This window comes from Mycteria americana, chromosome 8 (assembly GCF_035582795.1).
Source record: "Mycteria americana isolate JAX WOST 10 ecotype Jacksonville Zoo and Gardens chromosome 8, USCA_MyAme_1.0, whole genome shotgun sequence".
Taxonomy (NCBI): Eukaryota; Metazoa; Chordata; class Aves; order Ciconiiformes; family Ciconiidae; genus Mycteria; species Mycteria americana.
The window spans coordinates 48,909,905-48,937,097 of record NC_134372.1 but is presented as its reverse complement, the minus strand read 5'-3'; the positions used below and the strand labels follow the sequence as shown (position 1 = coordinate 48,937,097).

At 62.7% G+C, this 27,193-nt stretch overlaps 1 protein-coding gene across 3 annotated transcripts; it reads right to left on the bottom strand.

Annotated features, from left to right (window-relative positions):
* Positions 1–807: 807 nt before the first annotated feature.
* TANGO6 (transport and golgi organization 6 homolog) lies at positions 808–27,055 on the bottom strand. Of its 3 annotated transcripts, none has more exons than XM_075511140.1 (17): positions 26,295–27,055; positions 25,843–25,959; positions 24,210–24,360; positions 23,265–23,392; positions 22,631–22,793; positions 21,967–22,049; positions 18,086–18,198; positions 16,465–16,641; positions 15,262–15,388; positions 14,142–14,321; positions 10,880–11,014; positions 8,900–9,409; positions 8,635–8,692; positions 6,006–6,158; positions 3,221–3,372; positions 1,967–2,080; positions 808–1,194 (listed from the first exon to the last, which is right to left on the bottom strand). In XM_075511140.1, exons 1-17 carry the CDS (start codon positions 27,036–27,038, stop codon positions 1,018–1,020), a joined length of 3,282 nt encoding a protein of 1,093 aa, XP_075367255.1. In that variant the 5' UTR covers positions 27,039–27,055; the 3' UTR covers positions 808–1,017. The 3 variants fall into 3 exon arrangements, with proteins under 3 accessions (XP_075367255.1, XP_075367256.1, XP_075367257.1); XM_075511141.1 differs by having other exon boundaries at positions 23,265–23,389; XM_075511142.1 differs by lacking the exon at positions 16,465–16,641.
* Between the last annotated feature and the right edge of the window lie 138 nt (positions 27,056–27,193).

Sequence of the window (27,193 nt, the reverse complement as noted above, 5' to 3'; positions counted from 1 at the left end):
GCCCTGGCACGGAGGGGGCTCCTGGTGCTGCGGTGGAAGGGTCCCATCCTCAGACCCCGCGGTGAGGGAGACCCCGGGAACGGGCGCAGGGCAGGCAGTGCCGCGGAGGGGGACGGGTCCCCAGCGCAGCCCCGCTCCCAGCACCGCGGCCCCACCATGCCGGCAGGGCAGGGGCTTAGCAACGCCGGCTCCATTTCCCTCTGCTCCCCCCCGGAAAATCACTCAGATTTGGCTAAAATCACAACGCTTAGGAGCTGGCTCAGCTGTTGCCTCCAGGGATCGTCCCTGTCCCTTGCCCAGGGCTGGCACCCAGAAAGGCTCCCTCCATGCCCGTGGGCACGCGGCAGCCAGCGTGCAAGCGTGCGAGAGCTGCCGGCCAGCTTGGCGGTGCCAGGACCCTCCAGCATCGCCGCGGTGCGAGCGCGGTGCAAGCGCGGTGCGAGGGAGGGCCAGGCAGGGCCGTGGGGCAGCAGCCGGCTGCCTGCCAGCCCCCGGGGTGCACGGCTGCCCGCACTGGGGGTGCAGACAGCAGAGCCCCCCCGCTCCCTTCTGGCTCCCCTCGGGGCAGCCGCGGCACCCAGTGCCGGTTGGCCGCACGGGAGCCCGAGGCACCGGCCCCATCGGCTGCTCCCCCGGCCCAGGGCCGGCCCTGGGGGCTGATGCCCACCCTCCCCCAGGAGCCAGGGGCTCGCCAGGGCCTGCGCCGCTGCCACCACCCCAAGCGTGGCCATGGGCTGGGACGTGGCCACGGCCACGATGGCACCCAGGGGCTTTGCGCGGCTCCCAGAGATGTCACGGGCGCAGGGCTGAGCACGTCTGCGTTTAATCCCCCGCTTCGTCCCAGCGAGCCCCCCCTGCCCTGGCCGCGGGGAGCCCGGGGGTGGCTGCCCACCCTCCCCAGGCTGTGGTTTCCTCCGTGGCTGGCGCCCGCCGGCGGCATCCTGGGGGCACAGCGAGCCCTTCCCCTTGGCCCCGGCGCTGGAGCAGGAAGAGTTCGTTTCTGTGGCCCTGGCCCCGCTATGGCAGCACCACGATCTTCTTCTCCAGCACCTGCGGGGGGAAGAGGACCCTCCTCATCACGGCGTCCAGCTCCTCCAGCGCCAGCTGGGCGTGCAGCACCGTCGCGCCATCGGGCTCGGCCGCCACCACGTGCTTCAGCAGGCGGTAGAGGTCCCGCAGGACGTCCTGCAGCACCTGGGCAGAGAGGGCAGGAGAACCGTCAGCACCCGCCGGCGTCTCGCCCGCACCCGCGACAACCCGAAACGCAACCCTCGGCGTGCCCCGGCAGGCACGGTGCTGCCCCTTCCACCAACGCTGCCGGTGCCAGAACATGGCGGCACCACCACCACCACCACCGCGCTGCCTCAGGCGTGAGCCCCGGCCCTCCCGTGACTGGTTCCTCACACGCCGGCAGCGCGGTTCAGGACAGCGGTGCATTGCGGCATCGCTCCGGCACGGGGGCACGAGGGGAAGCTGAGCTCTGTGCTGCGGGGATTCCCGTGGGGAACCGGCCGTTTCCTCCACGGGAGCTGAGTCCCAACATGCTCATTGCTGGGAAGCGGGGAGGGAGGCCACGGCCCACGGAAAAACTGGGCATTTCCAAGTCAAATCAGTGACGAACAACTCCCACGGCTCTCGAGAGCTGGCAGTGCCCCGTGGCACGGCACGGCACTGTCCCGTGGCATGGCACAGCCCCATGGCACGGCCAAGCAGCTCAGAGGGACGCTCCCATGAAGTCCCCTCTGCCCCGGGAAGGATCCGGCACTGGGGGAGCCCTTTGGCGGGGGAGGCACAAGCCGGAGGCCCCGGTCCCATGGGACTTTCCCTGGAAGCTGCCTGGGAATGAGCCCTGCAGCCCCCGCGGGGCAGGGGCTGTCCCCGAGGAGCACCGTGCCGGTGCCCGGGGACGCCCGGGAGCCTGGCGGAGGCTGTCCCTGCCCCGGGGACAAGCGGGGAGGTGACCCACCTCGGTGGCCTTCTCGCTGAGCCCCCGCAGCAGCAGCACCACCACATGCACGGCGGCTCTTCGCACCTCCGCCTCGGGGTCCGTCTTGGCTATGGCCGTCAAGCAGGAGGTGACCTGCGGGGACAAGGCGGGGGGGCTGTCAGCAGGGGCAGGGGGACACAGGGGGACCCGGCAGAGCAGCCGGCCACGGTGGGGGGGATGTCCCTGGGTGGCCTGGGGCTGGAGGAGGAGGATGGGGCCCCTGCACCCAGCCTGGGGCAGCGGCACGTTCCCCTGCTGGGCACCCAGCCGGGGGGGATTGGCTTTTTGCGGGGCACCGAGCAGCCCTCCCTCTCGCAGGGGCCGAGCGGCACGCGGATGCCTTGGAAAGCTTTATAAAAAGCAGGCAGTCAAAGGAACCTAATTAAACTCCCGGCAGTGACAGCCGGGAGAATTAGCAGAGCTAGTGCCTTCCCGAAATAGCTGCGTGTGGTGCATTGGCATCTCATCAAACGCTGCTGCCGGTACCCTCCCAACGCCGAGCGGCTGCGAGCAGGGACCGGGGAAAGAAGCCCGAGCGCCGCATCCCTGATGCCGCCTGACCTCCCTCCTGCCCCGGGAGGCACCGGGGGGCGAAGCTCCAGCTCCCGCGGGGGCACAGACCCACCAGCTCGAGGGCTGCCGGCCCCTGATGCCGACAGCTCCCGGCAAGGCTCCCCCAACCCTCCAGGGCGAAGACCCCCGAGAGCCGGCCTCACCCCACCGGGACCACGGCTCGGGTGGCAGCCACGTCTCGCCGGGAGCGTGCAGCCGGGGCGAGGGCTGGGCACCCCCGCCAGCCACCAGATGCGTCGCGGTAACGGGAAGGGTAACGAGGTTTCTTTCGTTAAGCGGGAGGAGGTGCCTCCGGCAGGTGCTAACTGTGCCCCCAGGTCTCCTCCCGCAGTGCGATTGCCATGGGTGGAGCAGGCACCGCCGCACTTCCCTTGGGCTAAAGCGACTACTTTAGCTGATTATAAAGCTTTTAGCCCTAAAAATGGGGGCTAGAATCCCCTGAGCGTTTCCTTCAGATCCAATGACTTTTACACTCTCTGCTATCAGCAAATATCCCTCACGTCCTTTACGGAAACCCCAGGCTGCTGTGCCCTCAGCAGCGAGCGCTCAGCAGCCCTGCCATCGTCCGCTAACGAACCGTCCTTGTTAACGAGCGATGGCCCGCGCTCCCCGGGCAGGGATCCGGGGAAGGGGCCGGCAGTGCCGGGATGGAGCTGGTACCTCCTGGACGATGGAGCCCAGCTGAAAGCCGAGGCGCTGGCAGAGCTCGCCCAGGTTGGAGAGGCTGCTGGCCCGCAGCGTGCCGTCGGGGTCCCGTGCGCCCCGCAGGAAGGCCTGGACCAGCGGCTCCCGGTGCTTGAACACCACGTCCCCTGCAAGAGAGAGCGGAGCGGCACGTCACAGGCAAGGAAAAACCCAAGCCCCTTCCTGCCAAAGCCCCGGCTCCATCGGGAGCAGCCAGATTGGGCCCCCACCCCCCCTCCTTTGCGGCACCACCGAACAGCTGGATGCGACATCTGGAGCGTGGCTTCTGCCCAGCGCAGGGACCCGCCGTGGTGCCAGGGATGCGGACGCTGTGGTGCAGTCCCCCGGGGTGCCGGCAAACCCCGACAGCACGCACCCCACGGCAAAGACCTTCGTCCGGGGCCATTTGGTGCACCCCACGTCCCCCCGGCTCCCGCGGGGCCCTTCGGAGGCGACCGCAGATGCAGCACACAGAAACGAAGCGCGAAGCCTAAATTCTCACGTAATTCAGCCGCGCAACCCCCCCCCAATTAGCACACGCAGGCGCCGCGGATGTGTGAGCCGCCTAATTAGCGGTCGGCGCGCAGAGCCCGTGACCGGCATGCACAATCACCCCGCACAAGAGGTGCCCCGGGCCGGCGGCCGCGCGCCCCACGGCGTGGGCATGGCTCCCACCGGGCACGGGCTGCTCCGGCCGAGGGGAGCGCGGGGCGGCGCTCGTCTGGGAGTAACGGAGGAAAGGAGGAAGCTCTGCTGGGCTAGCTGGCCCGCCGGCTCGGTGGTTTCTTGGCTCACCCGAGCCCCGTAATCCCCTCGGACGCCGGTGTCCAGGCAGCGGGATGCCCTGGGATGCAGCGGTGGGACCCCATCGCCCTCCTCACAGGGGCTCGGGGCCGCCGCTGCGAGGGGCTGGGGACTGGCCAGCCCCTGCACCGCTGGCGCGCCGGCAGCCTGGCGGCACCGGCTGTGTGCAAGGAGGGGAAATACGGCATGCGATGGCCGAGAGCTGGGCAGGAACAGGCAAGGCGGCAGGCAGCCGGGTCCTTCTGTAGGACCATCCCGTCGTAGCTTCGCTCTTCCTACACGGTTACTAAAGGGCAGTGTCCTCGCAGGCGCAGGGATGGCTCTTGCACGGCACAGGGTGGGAGAGCTCGGGGCAGTGCCGTGATGCCAATGACGGCCATGCTTGCTGGGGAACGCAGCCTGCTTCGTGCTTGCACCCCAGGAGTCGGTGTTACGGCAGTCCGAGCAGTGCTGGATGACCCGAGCACGATGCATCTCCTCCGAAGCCAACAGCACGCCCGGCCCTGTGCCGGACGGCCACAGAAAGAACATGAAGTGTTTCCCTTCCTGCAGCAAGCAGGGCACGTGCTTGCCGTGGTGCACCCGGAGCAGATTTAATGGGTTTGCAGCACAAGCTAAACTGGGTCAGTGCAAGGTCTCCATGAACCCTCACGCGGCACCGGGCCCCGCGGAGGAACGGCACCGCGCGCTTGGGACGGGGCCGCCGCGCGCTTCCAGCCACGCTGCCCACGCCGGCTGTTTGCTGGGCGATAGGTGCCTGCTGCAAAATCCCCTCCCGGATGGGAAAAAACCAGCTCCGGTGGGATGGCAGGCAGGGCTGGGGACCGGGACGGGGCAGGAGGGAGGCACGGTGGTCCTCAGGCAGCAGCAGGAGAGCTCCCAACCGCAGCAGTGCTGCTGCACAGAGCAGAGCGTTTCTGGAAGCACCGGAGAAATCCTCGCTCTTGAATCCTGAAGCTTTGCAACAAAAACAACTTCATGCAATTTGTTCTATAAATACGCAGGCGAGCCGGGACGTGCCGAGTCGCTGCCCGCGGCAGAGGCACCACGGGGCGGGGGGGAGAGCCGCAGCAGAGGCCGTGCCCACCGTCCTGCTGCCAGCCGTGCCGCGGGCAGCTGCCGAGGGAAACCCAGTGCGGTGCAGCTGCAGTGCCAGGCAAGGCGAGGGATGGACGCACGGACATCGCCCAGGGGCCTTCAGAGACCGAGAGGCTCTGCCGCCGCTCGCACGAGCTCCACGGGGAGATGACGGGATCGCCGGCCCGTAGGATGTCCCGTCCCCAGCCCAGCACAACCCGGCCCAGGGAGCGCCGGTCCCGGCAGGACGCCCGCAGCCAGCAGAGCTCGGGGATGCCACCACGGCCAGGGGACGCCGCTGCGGTGGCCGTGCCCCGGAGGAGAGCTCCGGCAGGCCAGGCAGCCAGGGAGACTGGCTCTGCCACGGCCAACCCTGGGAACAAAGAGCCCGGCCGGTGACTGGAGACCTCGGCCCGGCTGCCCCGGCAGCGGGGACACCGGCTGGCACCTTCCCCAGCTGCGGGGAGCTCCGGCCGCCTGCTCTCGCTGGCCTGGCCTCTGTTGGGGAATAGGACGAGGCGTTTTAGGACGTGTCCCAACAGCGGCTGCCGGAAAGGCCTCCTCCAGCTTTTACCCTCAGCCGTGCGTGTCCGGGCATTTCCCAGCAGCCTCCGAGCCCAGCGCTGCCGGCCGAGGGGATGGTGGGCTGACGGCAGGGTCTGCCGCCCCGCTCCTGCCCACCAGCGAACGCCGGCCAGCCGTCCTTTGGCTTCCAACCCCCTGCGGCCGGGCTACGGGAGCTGGTTCTCACCTCTGGACAACAAGAAGCCCCCGATGGCTTTACCCCCCGGACCTGGCGGCACGGCAGAGAGCAACAAGGGGCCAAGCAGCACCACGGCTGCCGGCAGCGGCCAGCACTGCCGTGCCCACGGGAACTCACCCAGTGCCCGGGTGACACGCATCAGCACCTCGCCCAGCTTCATCCTGGTGACGGCAGCCACGGTGTCCTCCGTGCCCTGCGCCGGGCACCCGTACCGTGCCAGCAGGACGGGCAGGATCCGCTCCGGGTACTCGCTGGAGAGCAGGGCAACGCCTGGGGGGAGAGCAAGAGGAAAGCGTGGGTCAGGGCCAGGCATGAGGATGGCACGTGCCACCACCCTCGGCAGAGGAACCGCCGGCGGCTGTGCCACCCCAGCACCCTCGGTGCAGGGACCCCCGGCACCGCCCCGGCACCGTGGCACATCCTGCAGCCTCTCCGCACAGAGTCACGGCACCGGGGCAGCCCAGCGCCGGGTCCGGCTGGGTGCCAAGCTGAAAGATAAGTAATTTAGCAGTCGGCAGCAGGTGCCCACTAATTGCTGCCGGTTAATGTTCATCGACCTAGCGTCGACTCGGCACACCGGCCATCGGACACTGCGGGGCTCGTCCCTGGGCTGGCACAGCTTCAGGGCAGTCGGGTACCACAGGCGATGCTCAGGCGCGGTGTCTGGTCACTGCTCTCAGCTCCCGGCCATCGGGCACACGCTGCTGGCGTGTCCTCGTCCCACCCGGGGCTCCAGGAACCCCCCGCGTTTGCCTGGCCCAGGCCGGGAGCCGGAGCCCAAGTGCACCCTGCGCCTGCCGTGTCTCCCCGGGGACGAAGAGGGGTCAGGTCCTGGACGCAGGGCGTGCGTCGGGCTACGCCACGGCAAACATCGCTTTAGAGAGCTGTCCAGAGCCAGCGCGCCCGAGCGCAGCATCGCAGGCGGCTCTGGGTGAAAACCAGGCTGGGGGCAGGCACCAGGCAGGGCTCCGGCAGCGCCGGGCTCCCCGGGCGGCGGGTGCCTCTCCGGCGGGGAAAGGCAGCTGCTCTCCAGGGAAAGGCGAGTGGCAGAGGCTGCCGTGGCAGTGCCAAGCGCTGAGTCAGGCCGAGCCCCAGCTCCTCTGCCCTCCAGGAGCAGCTGCCTTCACCTCCAACCCCGTTTCCCGGTTATCGGAGGGCACCGGCGTGGGTTACCCTCCGCAAGCCCCGGCACGTCCAGCGGGGCAGCGACCTCTCCTCTGGCGTCACCTCGCCGGAGCTCGGCTCGGTGATTCCCAGCAGCACTGCTAAAGCCGGCTCCGGTCCCAGCAGCGGCACGGCCAGCTGGCGGGCAAGCCCTGCCGCTGCGGCGGGGAGCCCGACTCGGGCAGCGGGGAGCCCGCCTGGCACAGACGGCAGCACCGCGCGCAGCACGCCGCAGGTGCTGCTGCCAGCGCGGCGCGGGCTGGGTGAGTCACCACCGCAAGGAACCGCGTCAGGGTTAATCACAGCCGCGGCCGGGCTGCGAAACACGGAGGCAGCTGCACAAGGTGTATTAATCACACGGGGACGGTTGAAGCGTTTGTGTTTCACCTGCGGGGCAAGGAGAAACCCGTCCCACTCAAGACCGTACAGGCAGAGGGAAGCACAGCGATAAGCTCCTTTCCCAGCTGCTGCCGAGGGTTACCTTCCTAACCGCTGCCGGGAGCCCCGGCAGCGCCGGTATCGCCTGGGGTCATGGGAACAGCACCTCCCTTCCAAGTAACTCGGCACACCGCGACCCGCCGGCACGGCCGTTGCGCAGGACGCCCATGTCATCCCGGGCGCGGAGGCACCTGCCTGCAAATCCCGACGGGCAGCCCGGTGCCACGGGGCTGCGCTGAGCGTGCTGGAGCAAGCACGGACCCGAGGGTTTCCTGGGAAGCGGCGCGAGCAGTGGCAGCGCTTGGTGCCCCCAGCAGCAGCCCGGCGCGGGGAGGAGGGCAGCGAGCAGAGCGGCACACTGCTCTCCTGCCGGCCCGCTGCCTGCTGCCCGGTGCTCCCCACCTCCTGCCTGCACGGCCAGGGCCAGCCCGGGGACGGGTGCGTGCCCGCTGCCGCTCTCCCCCCTCAGCGGGGGCAACGATTTGCAAGGCCACGAGATGCAATGGATCAGGGAACCAACCGGCAGAAAGCCACCGTGGTTCCACTTCCACGCGGCCGGCCGGCACCGGTCGGTAGTTCCCGCCTTGGCCACGGGGAGGGTCGTGGCAGAGCCCCGAGGGAGCACCAGTGGGTTCCCATGGCCCCGACTCCTCCGCCAGCCTCAGCTGAGCAGACCGGCGAGCCAAAATGCCAGGCGAGTGCAGGGCCGGGGTGCTGGGGCTGTGCCCGCACCGCGCTGAAACCGCAGCCCCAGGCCGGCGGCACGGGGACGGTGACCCGCTCCCGGGTGTTATCTGGCCGGGGATGCCTCGAGGGTGAACGTGGCCAGGGCCGCACCGAGGAGGTGCTTGTGGTTTGTGCAGATCAGCAGTTCAGTCAGAGGGTAAATGAAATAATTACCCACTGAGTAAGCCCAACCGGGAGACAAAGCCCGCCGGCTTCAGGAACGCGGCACAGAGCCCGCACGCGGCTCCAGGCTCAGCCGAACGGCATGAAGCCGTGGTCCAGGAGGGCAGGAGATGCTGCTGAGCCCCCAGCCTGCCTGCAGCTCCACCGCTCTTCACCATTGCCGCCTAAAGCTCCCCCAGCACGAAAACATTCTCCTACAAAGTGCCGGCGCTCGCCCCGGCCAGGCATCGCTCACCTTGGATGGCCGAGAGGTAGACGAAGGCGTCCTCGTGCTGCACGTTCTCCAGGAACACCTGCGAGGAGGCGGGAGTGCCGTCGGCAGCAGCCCCACGCCGGGCCGGCAGCGCACGGCGGCAGCCCTGCTCCCTCTTGCCTGGCACCTTCAGCCGACGGTGACAGCAAGGTCGGAGGGCTCCGATAATACGGACCGTCCCCAGCCTGCCCCCAGCCCCAGCTCCGTGCCACGGCGCAGGACAGGGACCGCGGCAGGAGCCCGGTACCTGCAGGAGTTTCTCCTGAAGCCGAAGTGCCTCCGGGTCCCGCTGCGCGATCAGGCTGGAGAGGTGGCGCAGGGCAGCCGCCCGGCTGGGGGGCTGCGGGTCGCAGGCCGATACCAGGAGCTCCTGGAGCCCAGCCGGGGCCGGGCTGTTGGCACACGGGGCTGGAGCAGGACCCACGGTGCTGGGTTCATGGCTCACACTCTCCTCTTCGCTCCTCTCCCTGGGAGCCGAGGGGCTGCTGCGGCCATGCCGTGGCGGTGCCCGGCCACCCCGTGGGCTTGGGGCTCTGCCGGGGATGCCGGCGGGGCTCTGCGTTCCTGTCCCCGGCTTCTTCCCCAGCACGCCATCGGCAGCAGCGCCCACCGTCCCGGGGGAGAAGGCCCCGTGGGTGCAGATGGTGATGCGCAGGTCCGCGGCCAGCTCCTGGGTGAGGGGCTCGGGGTAGGTGCGGGAGAGCTCCTCCAGCAACGGCACCAGCCGCTTCAGCACGGCGAAGTCGCCGGATTGCAGCTGCGGGGGGGAGAGAAGCAGCACTGGCACAGCCGTAGCAGGAGGCTCGCTCCCCGGCATGCTCCTGGCAAGGCAGGCAGGCAGCCCAGAGGTGCACGAGCCCCAGAGGCCATTTCGTAGCCCCACGGCAACACCCTGCCGGCCGCCCTCCGTCCCCGTGCCATGAGCCGGGCTGCAGGCGCCACGAGCTGCCCTTGGGGACGGCGATGCCCCGTGGCCCCAGCGCTGATCCCAGCTGCGGCATCTCCGGCAGGGCAGCAGCCGGGACCTCGTTGCCCTGGCCCGGAGGTGCCGCGGGAGAAGGTGGGAAGGGCAAGAGCCCAAGGGAGAGCGGTGTCCGTGTGGGACCCTCATCCTCAGCACGGGGGCTGAGCTGGGGACATCCCTCCCGCCATCCTGCCAGGGCTGTGCGGGGCTCGCCTTCGGTCCTGCCTGCCTTCGGTCCTGCCTTCACTCCTGCCTGCAAGGAAGCTCCAGGCAAGGCAGCTGCCACTTCCCCGAGGCTGCAGCGCCCGAGGGGGAGAAGTTCCTGCTCTAAATTGGATTTAACTGCTAATCCCAGAAGCAAAATCCAGGCTGTAAAACCTGAAAAGTGATGCTTTAGCAGAGATTTACAGGGAGCTTTTGGATGATTGTATAAAAAACCCTTATCCATTGAAACCCAAACAGCTTTGCAGCTGCCTCCAAAACCTTTTGCGTTCAGTTTGCCAAGTTGCTCCCATTAACGCCGGAGCGGGAGCAGGAGCTCGCCTGGGAGGGGGCCCATTAGAGCCACAAGACTCTGGTTTTAAGTTTTCTCCAACTAAATAATGTTCTTTTCCCAACGCTGGGAATTTAGCAGTAAGACACAATAAATTATCTTTTTCCATTAAAAGTTGGATTTTCCTTCGGGCGAGTCTGGGGATGAAGCAACCGCAGCAGCTCAGTGATGTAAGCGCAAGCCAGGGTGATTGCAGCGCACTAACGAACGTGCGATCGCTCCCCGATGGCCGTTCAGCTGACACCGTGTAACGGCGGAACAGAGCGAGGTACCGTTTTTATAGAGGATTTCCAAGAACAGCACAGCCCACACCGGGAAGTTTGCTGTGCTCCGGAGAGGGAGCCCGTGGATGTGTAGGGATGCAGAGGATGCAGTGTTGGCATTTAAAGACGCTGTATGTGACTGCACTGCTCTGTCAGCGCCTTCTCGGAAGCAGATTTTGGATTGTAAATTAATTATTTGGGCTCTCAGAGGTGTCCTGCCGGGATCATGCCCTCAGCCAGTGCTCTAGCACCGCTCCGAGGAAAAATAATATATATATATATATATATACACACACACAGATACACCCTGGGATTAAAGAGGGACTCCAACTCAGGGAGCAGCAGACCCCGGAGCACCGGCTGTGGCACCCCGTGGCTGGGCACGGCAGGACGGTGCCCGGTTCCCCCTCCCCACGGCCGCTGGGCACCCCAGCTTCGCCCCCTCACCTGGACGGCTCCGCTGAGCATGGCGGCCACGAGCCCCATGGCCATGGCGAGGGTCTGCGCCTCCACTGCCGCGCCGGGGCCCCGCGCCGGGCTGACGCAGGCCCGCTGCAGCGTGGCTGCCACGAACTCCTGGACCTGCCAGCAGAGAGCACGGGGAAGAGCAGTTAGGAGGGGAGATCCCCAGGGTGCTCCCGGGAGGCTGCCCCTGCCCGCACCTCGGGGTGCCGGTGCCTTCCCGGAGCCGGGTGCCCTTTAGTTCTTGCTGTCTCCGCATCTATTGGAATTTTTCCAGCCCGAGCCTTTCTCTAGCACCATTTTGTACGAATTCTTTGTGTTCCCCTCTTGTCGCCACCCCCAAGGCAACTGGGATGGGTCCGAGAGGGGTCAGGGTGGTGGCAACAACAGGGAAACACAAAGGATCTGTGTGAAATTGCGCTAGAGAGAGGCTCGGGCTGGAAAAATTCCGATAGATGCAAGCAGAGACAGCAACAGCTAAAGCACACGCGGCTCCGGGAAGGCACCGGTGCTGCAGACCGTCGGCACAGAGCACGGTAGCGATGGCCAGAGTCGAGCAGGGATTTAGCACTGCTCGGATAAACTTCATTACAACAAAAATCACGCCTGCCTGCACCCCCCGCGAGCTCTGGGGAAGAGCACAGCCCCTTCCCTGCCCCAGGCCGGGGTGGCTCCCAGCTACCTGCCCTTGCCCAGGGCGGCTCCAGCTCCTGCCGGCTGCCCCACGGCTCCCCGGTATCAGACACCACGTACCCGCAGGCAGCCGACAGCGGAGCGGGGCCATTTACCACGTGTGTCGCTGATTTTGTGATTTTCTCACGCTACTTTTTTCTTTTTTTACCCCAAGACCTGGCTGACATCGGCCTTCTCGACACTCGGCACTGACGCCTTCGATCCCACAGGCTCCCTGCCTTTCTAGCGGAGCTTGAAATTACTGAGTTTATTTCTCCCTGCCTTTGCTAGCTGCGCTGGCACCGCAGGGCTCGGGGCGAGCTCGCCGGCTGCAGCGGCACCTGGGCACCCGGCCGTGCTGGGAAGGGGCTGGATGGGGGGGCTGGATGGGGGGGCTGGATGGGGGTCGTTCCTACGTAACAGGCCTGTTGCAAAAGAAGAGGAACTATTTTGCTCCTACTTTGGAAGACAAAGTACGAGGGCAACAAGGTACTATTGCACCAAACCCCACATTTCCAGCCTCTAGGGCACAGGCGCTGGGTGCAGGCAACGCGTTTCCTCATCAGCAGGAGAGCTGATCGCTGCCAGCTTCGTTAAGCACATCCCTGCTGCAGCGAGGAGGGAGGCTGGCTGGGAGGGGCTGCGGAAAAGGCTTAGGTACCTTCTGGGCTGATGAGTCCAGAAAAGAAATGCCGTCCAACAGCAAGAAAATAAAACCAAGTGTCAGAACATCTGCTCTCACAAAACAGTGATACACAAGCTGAATGGGTTGAAATCATATTTAATGCAAAAAATAGGAACATCATGAATAAATAGTCTATCAGGAGATAGCTACTGAGAAAAACAAAAACTTAAAACACAAAAAACAAACCACCCTAATCTAGAAGGAAAAAAACCCCACCTTAATCTGGAAGGGGAAAAAAAGCTTGAAAAATAAAACACTGGGGCACGTTTCTCTCTCACGCAGGAGGAGAGGATCCTTGGCGTATCAAGGAAATCAAGTCAATCTCATAAAACTCAGTTGTGAGGGGGGAAAAGGTAAATAAAATAAATTGTGCAACTGAGGGGGTCCCACAGCCGCCGCCAGTGCTGGGGTCTGGCTTTGGGAAGAGGGATCCCACTTGCTCCGACCCCGTTAAGCACGAAGCCACGCTCCGGAGTGCCCACAGCAAGAACCAAGGCCCCGGAGGAACCCTGTGCTGCAGAACCCCCTTAAAAACAGCTCTGCAACTGCTGTCCCAGCCCGAGGGAGCACTCCCCGAAATACAATCCCCAGGTGGAAGTACAATGGTTTTTTTGTCTGCGTTTCTTTTTCGGTGGTTGTTTCTTTTTATACTAGACTCACGGCTGGACCCAGAAACCTGGGAAAATCCTTCCCCGTTTCTCATCCCAACTTTCTGACCCAGGGAGCGGAGCCGGTCCCATGCGGGTGGGCGTGATGGAGGCAGGTGAGGACAAAGCAGCGCTGGCTGCCGCACCGGCGGGCACCACAACGACACGGGCTGGGTCCCCTCTGTCACTGCAGAGCACACACAAAGACTCCTTTGTCCCGAAGAGAAAAGCGAAGAAACCTGTGCTAGCAGTGACTGCCTCTGCTCGAGCCAGTCACGGTTAATTGGCATAACCAGGTCACTGAGTTAAAAGGGAAAAAAAAAAACAACAAACAGGATGAGGAAGTTAAAATACACCGATCAGCTGGGGAATACCGCACTGCCCTCGGCACCCAACAGCCTTCCCGACCTTCCCGGCACGGTGCAGGACAGCCGATCCCTGCAGCGCTGCTGCAGCGTGGGCTCAGCGCAGACAGAAGAGCCCTATTTGACCAATCCTTTTTGGTACCAGGTTCAATGAGTTTCAGCTCATTGAAACTTTTGAAATTTAATAACATTTTGCGGCTGCCCCATTCACGAAGGCACGGGCGAGTGCCGACCGTATGAGCGCGGTTACGCCAACCCTGATGACCAGACACGCCACTCGGTGCGGGCGTCTCAGCAGCAGAAACCAGAGAAAAGCCACAAACGGCCTATTCGGGGACGAGGGGCGAGTGGGACGTGGCAGCAGTGCCGCGCCGCGTTCGTCCGGCTGGCAACCCAGCTACCACAGCTCCCGGAGGTGGCTGCCAAGACGTGCCAGAAAAACCAGGCACCACCACCATGGACAGGCAGCAAGCACTTGCGTAAAAGGTCTGTCGGGTACAGATGTCTTGAAGCTTTGTTAAACTTGGGAATAAATTTTGCTCAAAATAAAGATGAGAAGCTGGTAAGTCAGAGTTCTGATTAACACACAGGCTACTCTCTTGGCTTTTAATACACAGCCATGGACACAAATATGAAGATGTTCGTATCTGGGCTGCTCCCTCCTGTCTCTCCAGCTGACTCTGTCCTGCCTGCTGGCACTGCATAGGACGGTGTCTCGTTGAGACACTTGCAACTGAATCAACAAACTGCTTTTCCTGGGGACGCCCTAGCTTTCTCCAGCTGTTTCTTAGCCATTGTCTCCTTAGAGCCCAGCAGCCCAGAGCTCGGTTTGCCACACGCTCCAGCTGCCGATCCCCCAGGCCTCTGCCATGACCAACCTGAGCCACGTCTGTGAACACGGTGTCCGAGACGCTCTCGCACAGTGTGGCCACGAGCTGCAGGACCAGCAGCTTCCTCCTCTGCCCGGCGTGGTACTGCTCCAGCTCCAGGAGACTCCCTCCAGGCACCGCAGCCAAGTTCGAATCCGCCTCGTCCTCCGCAGCCACGCGAGTCAGTGCCTGTGGGAAGGAAGCACAGGGCACGGAGAGGCAACGGTTAAACACAGGCAAATCAGTGCCAGGAACACTGCGGTCACCACGCCAGCGGTCCTGGGCGAAGCAGGTCCACGTTACCCAGACCTCCACCTTGCTGCGAAGGGCTCCTGGTTACCTCCCCCCTTCCAGCCTCGTCCCCTTCCAGAGGCACACTTGTCACCAGGCCAAACCCTCGCAAAGCTCCATCCCTGTGGACACCACCCAGAGCACCACCGAGCGCTTCTCCTAGGGCCAACCATCCTCTGGGCTGTGAGGCTTGCTGGGTCTCTGCTTGCACCCTTGCTTTCAGCAGCGGCTCCTCACAAAGGCACCCGGACCCCCCATCCCCTTTGCAGAGCTCGTGCTGACTCCTCACGCGACCAGGGCCTTCCACTCGGTACCTCAAGAAGGTCTCTGAGAGCTGCCCATGTTTCCTGGGTGTCCCACCTGCACCACAGCAGCGTCCCTACGCTCGGGACGCCGCAAACCCCGTGTGACGACGGGCTGGGGCTCTACCTGCCAGCAAGGGCACAGAAAGCACAGCCCACCCCAGGCAAGGCCAGGAGGGAACTGCAGGGGCTCGGAGCAGGATCAAAGGGAGCAGGTGCCCTGCTAGAGCCAAGGAAGCAACAGGGATTATTCACAGCCTCAAACACACCATTAAACCTCAGACATGCTCCTGTTATCAACAGAGCCCAGGGGGAACGAGGGTTAACCCCTTCAGGGACCAGGGCTGCCTCCCTCCTCCGGGCTCTCCTGCCCGGCACACAGCAGGACTGCTCCACCGCGTGCCGTACCCCGGCTCAGTGCTCCCCAGGCACGTACGGGGACCATCGGTCTCCTTTGCCGTCTGCCACACAGACCGCTTGGCCCAGGGAAACCGTTCCTGCAGATGTGCCCCAAACAGAGACCTGCTTCCCCTTACCTTCAGGCAGTAGATGAAGAAGTCTCCGGCTAGACCACTCTTCTGGCAGTGAGACAAGAGCTCCACCAAGCTCTCCACGCGGCACTGCTCCGAGGAAACCTTCTGGTAAAGGGCCTCATCTTCATCACTGAAACAGGTCACCGTGTCACCAACATGAACATACCCAGAACGCCTCCAGGGCTGGCTCTAAACTACTCCATGGCGAGGTGAAATCCTGCTTCTGCCTTCTCTTGGAAACCTTCCTTCCCAGCACCAGCCTTCCCAGCACTGCCAGAGAGTGGACGCCTGGAGGCAACTGAGCCAAACTATTGCTCAGTTCATTTGGTCTACGCGATCATGCACTCAGTTTATTAATTAATGTTATTCCTTTAACGAATGCAGGTTAAACAGAAACCATGAGTGCAAAAACCACATTTAATCTAGCCATCCTCTACAGACCGGGATTAGCGCTGGCTAATTCATGCAGCGGTCATAGCCATAAAAGTAGGACAGACACGGGCAGAGTCATGGCCATTAAGGAGTAATTTTAAAGTATACGCAGCTTAACCAGTGCAGACCCCAGGGCAGACCTTCTTCTAATTCAGGTCAGGAATAGACTGGAACGAAACCAAAACAAGCGTATTTGTACGGGGTTTTGCTACGGGTGCACACAGCTCCCGGCACACCCAGCCCACGGACACTCCTGGGCAGGAGCTGTGAGCTCTGCCGGCTTGGTAGCACGGCCCTGGGCTCGTCCCTGCCAGCTAACAGCTACCCCTCTTTAAACCAAATGTCACGCTGCTGAACAGTCCCAGTTTGCGCGGCTGGAGTCTAATGGCTGCAGTTTATTCCCCACATGGCCACACTCTGCCTCTACTTGTAGAGGCCATCTGCAAGAGCAGGAGGGGAGTCCAGTCGCTGGCTCTGCGACGCTGGCATCGCTAGAGTCCTTGCTGTGACGGGGTCACCTGCGCCCACGGGATTCCACTCACTCCACGCAGCCGTGATCTGCCACAAGACAGGCTCAGGCTGGAGGGTGGAAGCTGAATTTGGGGAGCTTCGGGCTACCTGGGCGCCCGGCGGGAGGTAGACGGCGGTGGGACAGCACTGGCAGCCCCACGCTTGCCTGGGCTCTCTCTGCCAGGCATGCCGTGAAAAGCCCTGCGTGCTGAACGATGCCTGGGGACTGCCCTCCGCTCCTGGCACTGCCCCAACAGCACTCACCCGATGGTCTCCTCCACCGCAATGGTGGCACCACCCTCGCTGCCCGCACGGAACTGGCACCGCGGGTGGAGGGCACGCACGCTGCTGTTCAGCCCTGCAAAGCCTTCCAGCACAGCCAGCGACACCTCTCGCTCCGACTTCTCCAAGAACCACAGCAGGATCTCCTGGCACGGGGAGCTGGCAAGGAGAGAGAAAGTAGTGGTGACCTTGCTCTGCCCGCTGTACCCCTCCCTGCACACCAGCACTGCGACGGGACCACGCGTCTCGGGGCGAGGGAAAAGATAAGAGCGCTCTGGAGCGACCACGGACGCTCCTTGGGATGCTCTGGGCCGACAGCTCTGGCAGCCGAAGGCATTTGTGCCAGTTTATAAGGGGATCAGCAGCACATCCTGTCCTTCTGGCGTTCCCAGATGGAAGGATCTGGGTCCTTCAAGACTTCAGCCCAGCAAGGAAGGGAGCACTCTGTCTGTACAGCGTGTCTGTACAAGGACAGCCACTTCCACCCAGCCTCAGCACGCCGTGCCTGGTGCTTCACGCCAACCTGACAAAGCACAGAGTTGTCAGCTGTGCCAGGGAAGAGGAGGAAGGAGACGGGGAGCACTGCGAGGTGGCACGGAAACCCCTGCCAAGGAAAGAGCCAGGTTGATGAGGTGGAGTAGCAGCACAGTGCTGTGCCAGGGGTCTGGAAACCCAAACACTTCCAGGCAGCTGTGGTTTTAGTTACCCCTGCTAAATTCCTTTGCAAAGAGAGAAGCGAGCAGCGACTCCGTTCACCCAGCAGCAGCGTTAACTTGGCTTGTTCTACGAACGTGCCACAGCACTCACTGCTCTTCGAAGTGATTAACGATGTCTTTAATAATAGCAGAGGCTGAGTTTACACAGACCTTTTAGGGAAAGCCTCCAGTACGCACATGCCAGTATCACCAAAGCAAAGCATAAACCCACCAGGAGTGTATTTGCTAAGGCTGGCCCAAACTCAGGGCAGCCCAGGGAAAGCCTGGGAGGAGAAAGGAGAGAGGACAGCCAGCACCTGGTCACCGCCGTCCCTGCCACCACGACTGACAGACGTGGTGCTTACCGTTGTACATCAGTTGCGGGGGAGCTGGGCACAGCGCAAGGGACAACTGCCGAGAGGCAGGTCCTGCACGTATCGGAAGCGAGTGATCCCAGATCGGAAAAGAGCGATCTTGTATTTCCAAGAGCCAGCGCTCAAGCTGTTTTATCTAGTCGTTATCCTGTTTCAGATCCCTCTGACACCCAGCCAGGTCCCAGCGTCACCATCTCTGTCCACAGACAATCACAATCCCTGCTCCTAGGCGAGCACTAAGAGTTAACCTGCGCTCCCAAGGCTCCCACGGGGCACGCTTGCCTCTACACCGAACATTTTGGCTTCGGGGAAGACAAAAACTAACGTGAGAACTGCTTCCTCAGGCACAGGTCTGCCAGTAAGGTCACGTACTGTGCCTATGCCTGCAGTTATTGCCGACTTTGAACGAGAGCTCTTCAAGGTGAGACAATCGGTCTCAGTTTCTGTGCGTGCCCACGTAGAGCACATCCTTTGCAGGTGGGCAGAATGGAAAAGATTAAACCCCAGAAGAAGCTGTGCACAATCCTTCCTTACCGTAAGTATGACACATTCTGCTTGGCGAAGGAATAGAGGGAAAAAACCACTCCCAGGACTGACTGTAAGGATCTCAGCAGCAGGCTCGAGCTGTCATTTCCAACCACATACACCTACGGAGAGAAGGGCACAGGGAGGAGAGTCAAACACCTGCGTGGAGCAGAGGGAAGGCAAAGGGAAGGACAGAAAGCACGTCTCTGCGCAGAACGGCTGCCGCCAGGGAGGATGGCAGAGGGTTTACAGCCTCTGTTCCTTTCAGTCTGTTTTTCCCTGATTATGCCATATTCTGTATTAAAAGCAGCCTTCAGCACCGTCTTTCTCCTAGCATTTGCGTAACCACAGCAGGGCTCCAAGCTACAGGAACACTGCAGCTAGCTATTCAGGAAGTCTGCTGCTTAGGGGTAAGGTCTTGCGTTACAGAGAGATGCAACAGGCACCTTTGAATTAGGAAATCTTTATGGAAATACTGCACCTCGAGCCAAATCTCAAATACAGAGATCAGTCCCTAGCAGGGCAGCTGGGCTGACGCGTGCTGAGCTGAGCAAGCGGGTTGCAGGGGCTCCGAGGAGACTGTAGGGCCATGCTCCTCTCCTCCATCTCAAGCAGCACCCTCCCAAATCCCTTTCAATGCCCTCCCCTCCACAAAACCAGCACCCCCTTCCCAGGCAAGCCACTGTTCCCAGCTCACTGCACACAGGTCCCACCTTGCTGCCCACAGAGACAGGAAAACCATTCACAGAACTCTTAGGACGTTGCGTTTCCTTTTGAATCCTTTTAAAGGAATTATCCAAAACTAAAAGCCAGGTAGGATGCTTTCAGTCAAAGCCATAATGCTGGGAAAACTCAGTCTAGAAAATGCATAAATACCAAGCCTTGCCCAGCTGGACTCAGGGTTTACTCAGGGTTGTTGTGTTCAGGTCCTCATTTTAGCAGGCTCCATCTCCCTCCATAGCTTTTAGCTTGAAAAAGGGAGGCGGGGGGGCAATAAAGTCTCTTCACAAGTTCTCCAAGGCACTTGCAGCCGTGCCAGGTGGTGAGCTTCCTGCTCAGAAGATGCTGTCCCTTCACACCAGAGCGCTCCCCACACCTCCCACCTCCGCAGCCAGAGAGCCATCGCCTGCTCCAGGGCTGGAAGAGCCCCGGGGACAGACCAAGGAGCTTTTGCCTGCTGGAGGCAGCGTGACAAGCCAGGTAGGAGGGCTAGGAAGGAGATTGTCCTGATAACGTGCCGTACTGATGCAAACAGACCTTTTTTTTTTTTCCTGTGCTAATCCCCGTGGAGCCATTCTTCCCAACCAGAACCTTTCCTACACAAAGCCTCCCTGATGAAGCCCCAAGGATGGTTTCCCACTCAGCATCAAATGACACTTGCTAGGCAAGAAACCTTCACAAATCTGCAGGCTGGAGTCTCCGTCGCTAATCTGGCTGCTGTCAGGCCTCCAGCGCTATGCCATTAAGGAGGGATCCGCCCCACACTCCCCCAGCACTCGCATTGTGCACGGCAGCCACAGAGCAGCCCTCCAGACTGGTCTCTGCCTGCCAGCTAGTTACAACAGATCATTACTACGCAAAATACTACAAGGATCACAGCATTTAAGAGCTTAGCCTGCCTAGGGGCATGCCAGTAAGCAAGTCACCAGCTTCTTAAAATTGAATTCCTGGGTTGGAGATGTCCTTCTGGGTTGGAACGCGCAGCAGAAAGCTGGGCTGCCGTCAGGGCAGGCAGCAAAGCCTGCAGCGCGGCACTGGTGATACTGGTGGGAACGGCAGAAAAAGGAGCTATGAGGGAAGGTTTCAGAAGAGCGGCTTCCACAGCACATCCCTGTTCCTTCACGGGGAGCACGAGAACGGACCCCACCTCTCCCCCAAACGCCAGAGCCAAGATCTGCGCTGCTGAACACCCTGCTTGTTGCCGCAAGGGACCCCTCGCAGGAAGGAGCTCCACAGAAGGTGCTAAATCTGCACCGTCCTGCCCACATTTCTTCTACCACGGAAGGTGGTCTGTTATTGGCAAAGCCAGACCGTTTCTCTGATGAGGCCCGAGTTTCCTTCCATTTTTCTGAAGCCTCCCCATCCCCCAGCATCTGATCGGGGCCTGAACGCCGGGCTGGGAGAGCCGCTGAGCTTCGGCAATCCCTCCTGCTTCGGCAGCCAGGCACGCAGACCAGCTCCAAGGCCCCGCCGCCGCCTCCGGGTACCGTCCTGCACCAAGAGCAGCTCCGGAGGGCAGGGCAGCGGAGGAGGTGGCTGGACACCCAGCAGCAGCTGAAGGATGACCCACCCACAGTTTTAAAATTAACTTCACGCACACGGAAACCCACGCGTCACAGGGTTCAGCTCAGAACGGTCCCTGCAAACCAGGCTGCTCATTTCTCCTTACTTATCGATTTACCTTACTTGTCCAATGGGACGAGACAGACTGTAATGCCTTTAGCCCCGAGAGATATCAGCAGGGGAAGACGAACCGCTGGGGACACCCAAGGGGGACCAGCTGCAGTGTCCCCCCCTTTCTGGGACACCTGAGGTGAGGACACAGCCACTAACAGCATCTCCCCTGTGGCTGAGCTGCTGCCCACCCGCCTTTCCCCCGTACCCACACGCTCTCTGCTTCCTCACAGCAGCCACCAGGATAATTGCGACAGCTCTCCCACCTCTCCCGGCCGCTCTGCGATGCCTCCGAGCTCACCTTCACTCTCTTTTTCACCCCGGTGACAGCTCAGCAGCCTCAGAGCCACACCGAATCTGCTCGCTTCATAGCGCCCGCTGCGAATGCCTCGCTGCCAACCGGCTGCACAACCACCGAGCGAGGAGCTGGGGGCCCTGCCAAGCTGCCCTCACTGCAGGGCTGAGCAGTCCAGCACAGCCGGCCGCTTGCCGATACCTCAAGTGCCCTCTTTTCCAGGTCACTCATTTGGAAGCATTTTGGCCCAAGGCAAGAGCTGGCTGCTGCCCATCCTGTCTCGAAGGGCTAATGCTGCAGGAGCTGTAGAAAGGCTTCCAGCTCCAGCACGCTGGCTCAGGCTGCCCTCTGCAGACCTCAGAGGCAGGGAGAGCAGCTCCCAGCAGGTTCTCCCGCCCACGCAGGTAACCCTGGGCTCAGTGTGAGCCGTATTATCCGTGCTCTACAGGAAGGAAACTGAGGCACGGAGGCACTAAGAGGAGGGTGGGCCAGTAGAGCCTGGGAGGAGAGCTCAGGCATCCTCTGAAGATTCAGCACGTACGGGATCCCCTGCGATCCGTCCTTCCCACTAACCAGCTGCACGTCTCCGATGCCGATAGGTGAGCGGCATCATCTCGGGCAGGGATTGACAGCCTGAGGCAACACGTGCCACGGCAGCGGTACTCCCGACTAGGGCCTCCTGCCTGCTCTACTGTTACCTGGCCTACGATCACAGCCCGAGTCCTGAAGCTGCTCTGACAGCACACCCAGACACAACGGTCCCGAGGAAGCTGCGCAGTTTAGCAATGCTCAGAAAGTCTTGCTGCAGCTCACGGAGAAAGAGGATACGAGAGCACCGCGGAGACTCCTGGCTACCAGCCCACTGCTCAGACTCTTACTTGGACACACCAGAAAGACACTGGGGAAAAAACAACCAGCAAGAGCTCACTGCCATCTCGCAGAACGTTTTGGGGTGAGAATGCTTGAAAGGATTCAGGCAGTGCCTCTGGTATCCAGCAGAAAGCTGCAGTCCCTCAAGCGCAGTGCTGCATACAAGGTTATTCTGAACAGCTCTCGGCCTCACCTCAGCATCACGACTGCAGGAGACGCTGGTTTTTGTCATGGTCTAACACACACGCTGAACCGCTCGGAAAGTCTCAAAACCAGCTCTTTCTTAGAGTAGTTTTCTTGCCTACCCTGAGGCCAAAATCAGACACGATACCTTGAGCACATCTTCCACACAGCTGCTGAGCTCTGCCTCTGTCACCAGCACAGTCCCTGCTGATAAATCCTCCGCTGCTAGCTCTGGAAACAAAGGGCAGAAACATCAGCACCCCCACGTACTGAGGAGTCTCCAGCAGAACAGCAACCCCACCACGCTCAGCGCCAGAAAGCTCTGTGACAGTTCTCTTGCCTTCCCTCCCCTCCATCAGGGCAGCATGGGAACCGATGAGCCCTCGTTAGCGGCGCTAAATATCACTGCAGTGTTGTAAACGCCGCACGCTTACAAGCAAATCAAAGCAGACCACAACTTCTTGATGGATTGTCCCCAGAGAGCTGGTCGGTCAGCGTGGGGAACCGATGGCTTCCGTCCGGAAGCCCAAAACAAGACTGTCAGACTGGTTTCCCAAACTGTCAGAGTTTCCCAAAGAGCAAATGGCAGAAGCCCCACTACTTGGCTCTTACACTATAGTCATTTGACTCAAGCGCTAGTAAATGCGGTGCACCCAGCCAAACGGACACGTTCACAACGGACAGAGCTGGGCTTGCAGGCTCAGCAGCCCAGCCACCAGCCCCTGAGAAAATTCTGGTGGAAAGACAAAGATCAGCGAGAAGAGAAAGCAGACCCTTCTCCGATCCGGGGCTCGGCAGAGAGCAGCGGGTACCTGCTGTCTCGGAGCACCGCAGGAGCGGTGCCAAGAGGGGCTGGAGCAGGTGCCTCTCTGCCAGCTGAGGGTGCTCTTTCGCCATGGTGAGCAGCGTCGTGGTGGCCACTCGCTGGAACTGGCGCGCTGTCAGTTTGTCCGGGATGCGCAGCAAGTCCAGAATCTGGAATGAAAGTCCACGATAAAGGAACAAAGATCAGCAGAGAGTGAGGAGCCTCCCGTACGCTGCTTTGCTGGACATTCGGCACGACATTCCACAAATGGAAGAGCCGGTCTCCTTCCCACGCACGCGTTAACGTAGGATGCGTTTTGGGGCTCCAACCAAGAGCCTGCACCGCTCCCATAGCCAAAGGCTGGAAGCAAGAGCTCCACAGCAGAGAGCTCCTTGGAGCGCAGGGCTGAACAGCTCGTGTGATCAGGCAACATCATCCAGCATTTCAATCACGTAGGGAAAATTCAAGAGTAGGGTGGAAACACGTCCCGCTGCCAGAACGGCAGAAAAACATCTCCACGTTGTCCTGGCTCGAGCCAGGCCACGATCAAGCAGAAGCGACAGTACCGACGCTCTCCGAGCCAGGAGCCAGCTCCGCATTCCCAGCCAGAGCCGGCGTGCTGCGGGGAGAGGGGGACCTACCTGGGGGCATACCAGCCTGTAGTAGTCCTCGAGGGAAAGGCACTGCTGCGGGCAGGAAGCCAGGATCTTTGCAACCGTGTCACATTTTCTCCAGTCCACAGCTGCTGCTTCAGCACCACTGCCACCTGCTACACCAGCAGAAAGCCAAGATCAGCTCAGACTGACAGCAAACGCAGGGCCATTTTTGGCTGAAGCCAGATGTTTCTGGCCAAAAATCAGATTTCTAGCTTTTATCGCTCTCTATAAACCACGCATCTTTCTGAAGACACCTATGCTTCACGAGAGAAGGAGAAAAATTATCGTCCAAGACCTTTGATACTGGAAAACAACTTCTACAAATAGGTGCGTGAGCCAAAAGGTGGAGGGAGGCCATGCTTGGATGGCGTCATCAGGTTGGTATCGGGTGGAGGAAGCTCTGGCACTAGAAACTGTGGGATTCAGCTTTTAGAGAGCAACAGTTTCCTCCCCGGCAGGAAAGGGAAAGCAGGGGAGCAAGGCTGCCGGAGCAGGACGGGTCTCACTCCGCCTGCAGTTGCTCGCAGCCCCGTGCCGAGCACTGCTCCCACCGAACCGGCACCAGCGCAGCTCCTCGGAACGAGCCGCGCTCCGTACACACGCAAGGTGCAACCCCATGGAGGCACAAACAGACTAAAGGAGTTCGGATGCTTTCGGTCTGGACCCCAAACACGATGGTGTACCCCAAACTCAAGGCATTTGCAGTTGGAAGGCATTCACTGCTGGGGAGTTCAGCATAGTCAGAGGCAAAATCTGCGTGAGCGTTACAGAGTCAGCTGGGCCTGACAAAAGCTGTTTCCCATTTCAGCGCTCTGACGGCACTGTCTTTCCCGGGCCTCTCATGGGATTAAATGTCTCAGACACATCACCACAGCCTCTTTTAATCTGCGATCCTGGAAGCCAAGAGCAGCGTCAGAGCACCCTACTCACCGCCTGTTCCCTCCATGATGCCCCGAACCACAGCCTGAACCCCGCTGGGTCTCATTAGCCGCTCGGAGAGCAGCTGACCACAAAGGCGCCGCAGCCACGCCGGAGCCCGCACAAGGGCCGGCTTTGTTTCTTCCCCGGGAGAGGGAGGACTCTGAAAGGAAACAAAGGAGCAGGCTAAGGAGCATATTTGCACACTCCTGTGCAAACCCTCACTAACAGGCAAACAGCCTGCGCCCTGCCCTGCAAGACTCGAGACAGGAGCACAGGACAGGGAAACCTTTTACATAAATCACTTCTTCGTCCAGAGGCACAAAGCGAATTAGGGCTCCATGAGAGAGGCCGGCCTTCCCAAGAGCATCCCCTTGCACGGAGCTTCCCTCCTTTAATTAAAGCCTCTCGGGGTCAGGCAGCAGCTCTGCCTCATTACCAGAACGGTGCACAGGGGGCTCAGGGAACAAGTCGGGTTCGGTGCAGGTCAGGGGTCTGCAGACGTGACCCCTGCCGGGACCCGGCACAGAGCCCTGGGCTGCGGAGGTGGCACTGCGAGCCCGCGGGCTCCCCGGTCGAGCAAAGCAAGCCCCCCGGGACAGCACAAACAGCAGAGCTGCCCGGAGGCTGCGAACACACAAAGTGAGCGGTTCGAATGGAGGTGTTTGCTCGGACACCCCGAGGCGGCAGGCTGGCACCGCTGCGCTGGTGGGGGATGGAATAGAATAGAATATTTTCAGTTGGAAGGGACCCACAATGATCATCTGGTCCAACTGCCTGACCGCTTCAGGGCTGACCAAACGTTACAGCACGTTATTAAGGGCATTGTCCACGTAGCAGCTTGGGGTATCAGCTCGGGTTTTGTTGAACCAGGGGACCCCTGCTTTTACGTGGCAGAACCACGGCACACACCGAGAGCGTTGCCCCACACAAGCGGGTCGTACGGACCCCCTGCAGCCCTCGCACGCGGGCAGGCCAGCTTCCGCCTGCTCGGGAATCACACGCGATCCCAGCCGGAGGGTCAGCGCGCGGCACAGAGCTGCGCCCGAGCCAGCAGCCCCGCGTTATCCCCCGCGCGCACCAGCAGCTCCTCGCATCCTGACCCCGCGCTGTGACGTGGCAGGCGGGCACGCACCCACACAGCACCCGCCTGGAGCCGGGATGTGATCCTTTCCCCGGGGATCCCTCAACACAAGGCGAAGGTCTCCCCGGAGAGCACCCGTTCCCCACCTCCTCCTCCCCGCTGCCACGGGGCAGCCTTTGAAACGGCCACGAACGGCAGCCGGTGCCGAGGCAGCGCCGCTTCGTCCCTTCAAGTGGAAAGGGGCAGGTTCGGGACGAGAAGGCGCTTTGCTTGGCCAGGCACGGCGGATGTAACTGCCCAGCCAAGGCGGCACGTGCTGCGACGAGAGTCCCCGAGTTCACCCACGCACCCCTGTACGGCGGGGCCCGAGCTGCTGCCGCGCGAGCCACGGGCACCCGGCAGCTTCGCCCGTGTGTTCACCCAGCACTCGGGGACGAGGGTGCTGCCTGGTTTTTAAGGTGTCAGAACATTTCCAGGAGAGCAGCAAAGCCACCCTCGGAGCGTGGGAACACGCAGCCCCAGCACCGCCGGCACCCCGAGCGCCCCGCTGCCGCCGGGTACCTGCTTGGGCCGGCCCTGCAGGACGAGCAGCTCCCGCACCGCCAGCGGCTGGTAGACGCGGTCCAGGATGTGCCGCAGGGCCTCCCGGCACCGCGCTCGCTCCGATTCCGAAACGCCCTGGAAAAAACAAACCCCGGGGTGGTGAGGACGGCTTGGCCGCCAGCACCAAACCCGCCGGTCCCGACCGCGTGCCCGTGCCCCTCCGGCCCCTCGCCGGGCTCCCATCTCTTCTCTCGCATCAAGATTAACGTGCGTGCCGTGGGAGCCGCCGCTGGGCAGGCAGCCCCGGGGCTCAGCGAGCAGGAGGCCAGCACGGCCACGGGCTCGGCCACGGAGCACGGAGCGCGGTGCCGCCGGCGGGCTCTGGCGAGGCCGGTGACCCCGACGCGTTTTTGGCAGGACCGGGTGCGCCGACAGCGCTGGGGGAGCGGGAGGAGAGGGGGCCCACGGACCTCGCTGTGGGCGGCAGGGCCGTGGCCCAGCAGGCAGAGGCCGGCGAGGAGGAGGCCGAGGTGGCGGGAGAGGAGCGGGCCGCCCAGCGCGGGGTGCCGGGCCAGCTCGGCCAGGGCGGCCGTGGCGGCGTGGAGCCGGGCCCCGCGGGTGGCCGGCGGGGGCGGGGGCGGCGCGGGGGGCCCCGGCCGCTGCCCCACGCCCGGCGGCAGGTACGGCGCCAGGCCCAGGCCCACGGCGGCCCGCAGCGCCCGCCCCACGGCGCGGCCCTGCGCCACGCTCAGCGTGTCGGGGCCGGGCGGCGGCGCGGCCCCGGGCCCGGCCCGGCGGGCGGCGGGGGCAGCGGCGAGCGCGGCCAGGCGCTCCTTCAGGCACAGCAGCAGCGCCAGCAGCCCGCAGGCGGCGGCCCAGCCCGGCTCGGCCTCGCCCGCCGCCCCGGCGGCCAGCGCGGGGGCCCGGGCCAGCACGGCATCGCGCAGGCCGCGCAGCGCCGCCCAGCCCGGCGCCCGCCGCAGCCGCTCCTCCAGCGCCGCCGCGTTGTCGCGCAGCGTCTCCGGTCGCAGGGCGCCCTCCGGGCCGGGCCCGGCCGCGTCCCCCCGCTCACTGGGCCCGGCGGGCGGCCGCAGCAGCAGCTCCAGCGCCTCCACCACCCGCTCCGGCTCCGGGCCCGGCTCCGGTTCCGGCTCCGCGCCGCCCGCCATCTTGGGGCCGCCGTGAAGGGGAGGAGCGCGGCTCTCCGCCGCCATCTTGGGGAGGTCGGGCGGGGGGGGTGGGGGGAGGTGCGAGCCGCCGCCGCCATCTTGGGGAGGTCGGACGAGTCCTGCCGCCGCCATCTTGGGGAGGGAGAGGAAGTGCGACCCCGCCCGCCGCCATCTCGGGGGAGCGGCCCCGCCCGCCGCCA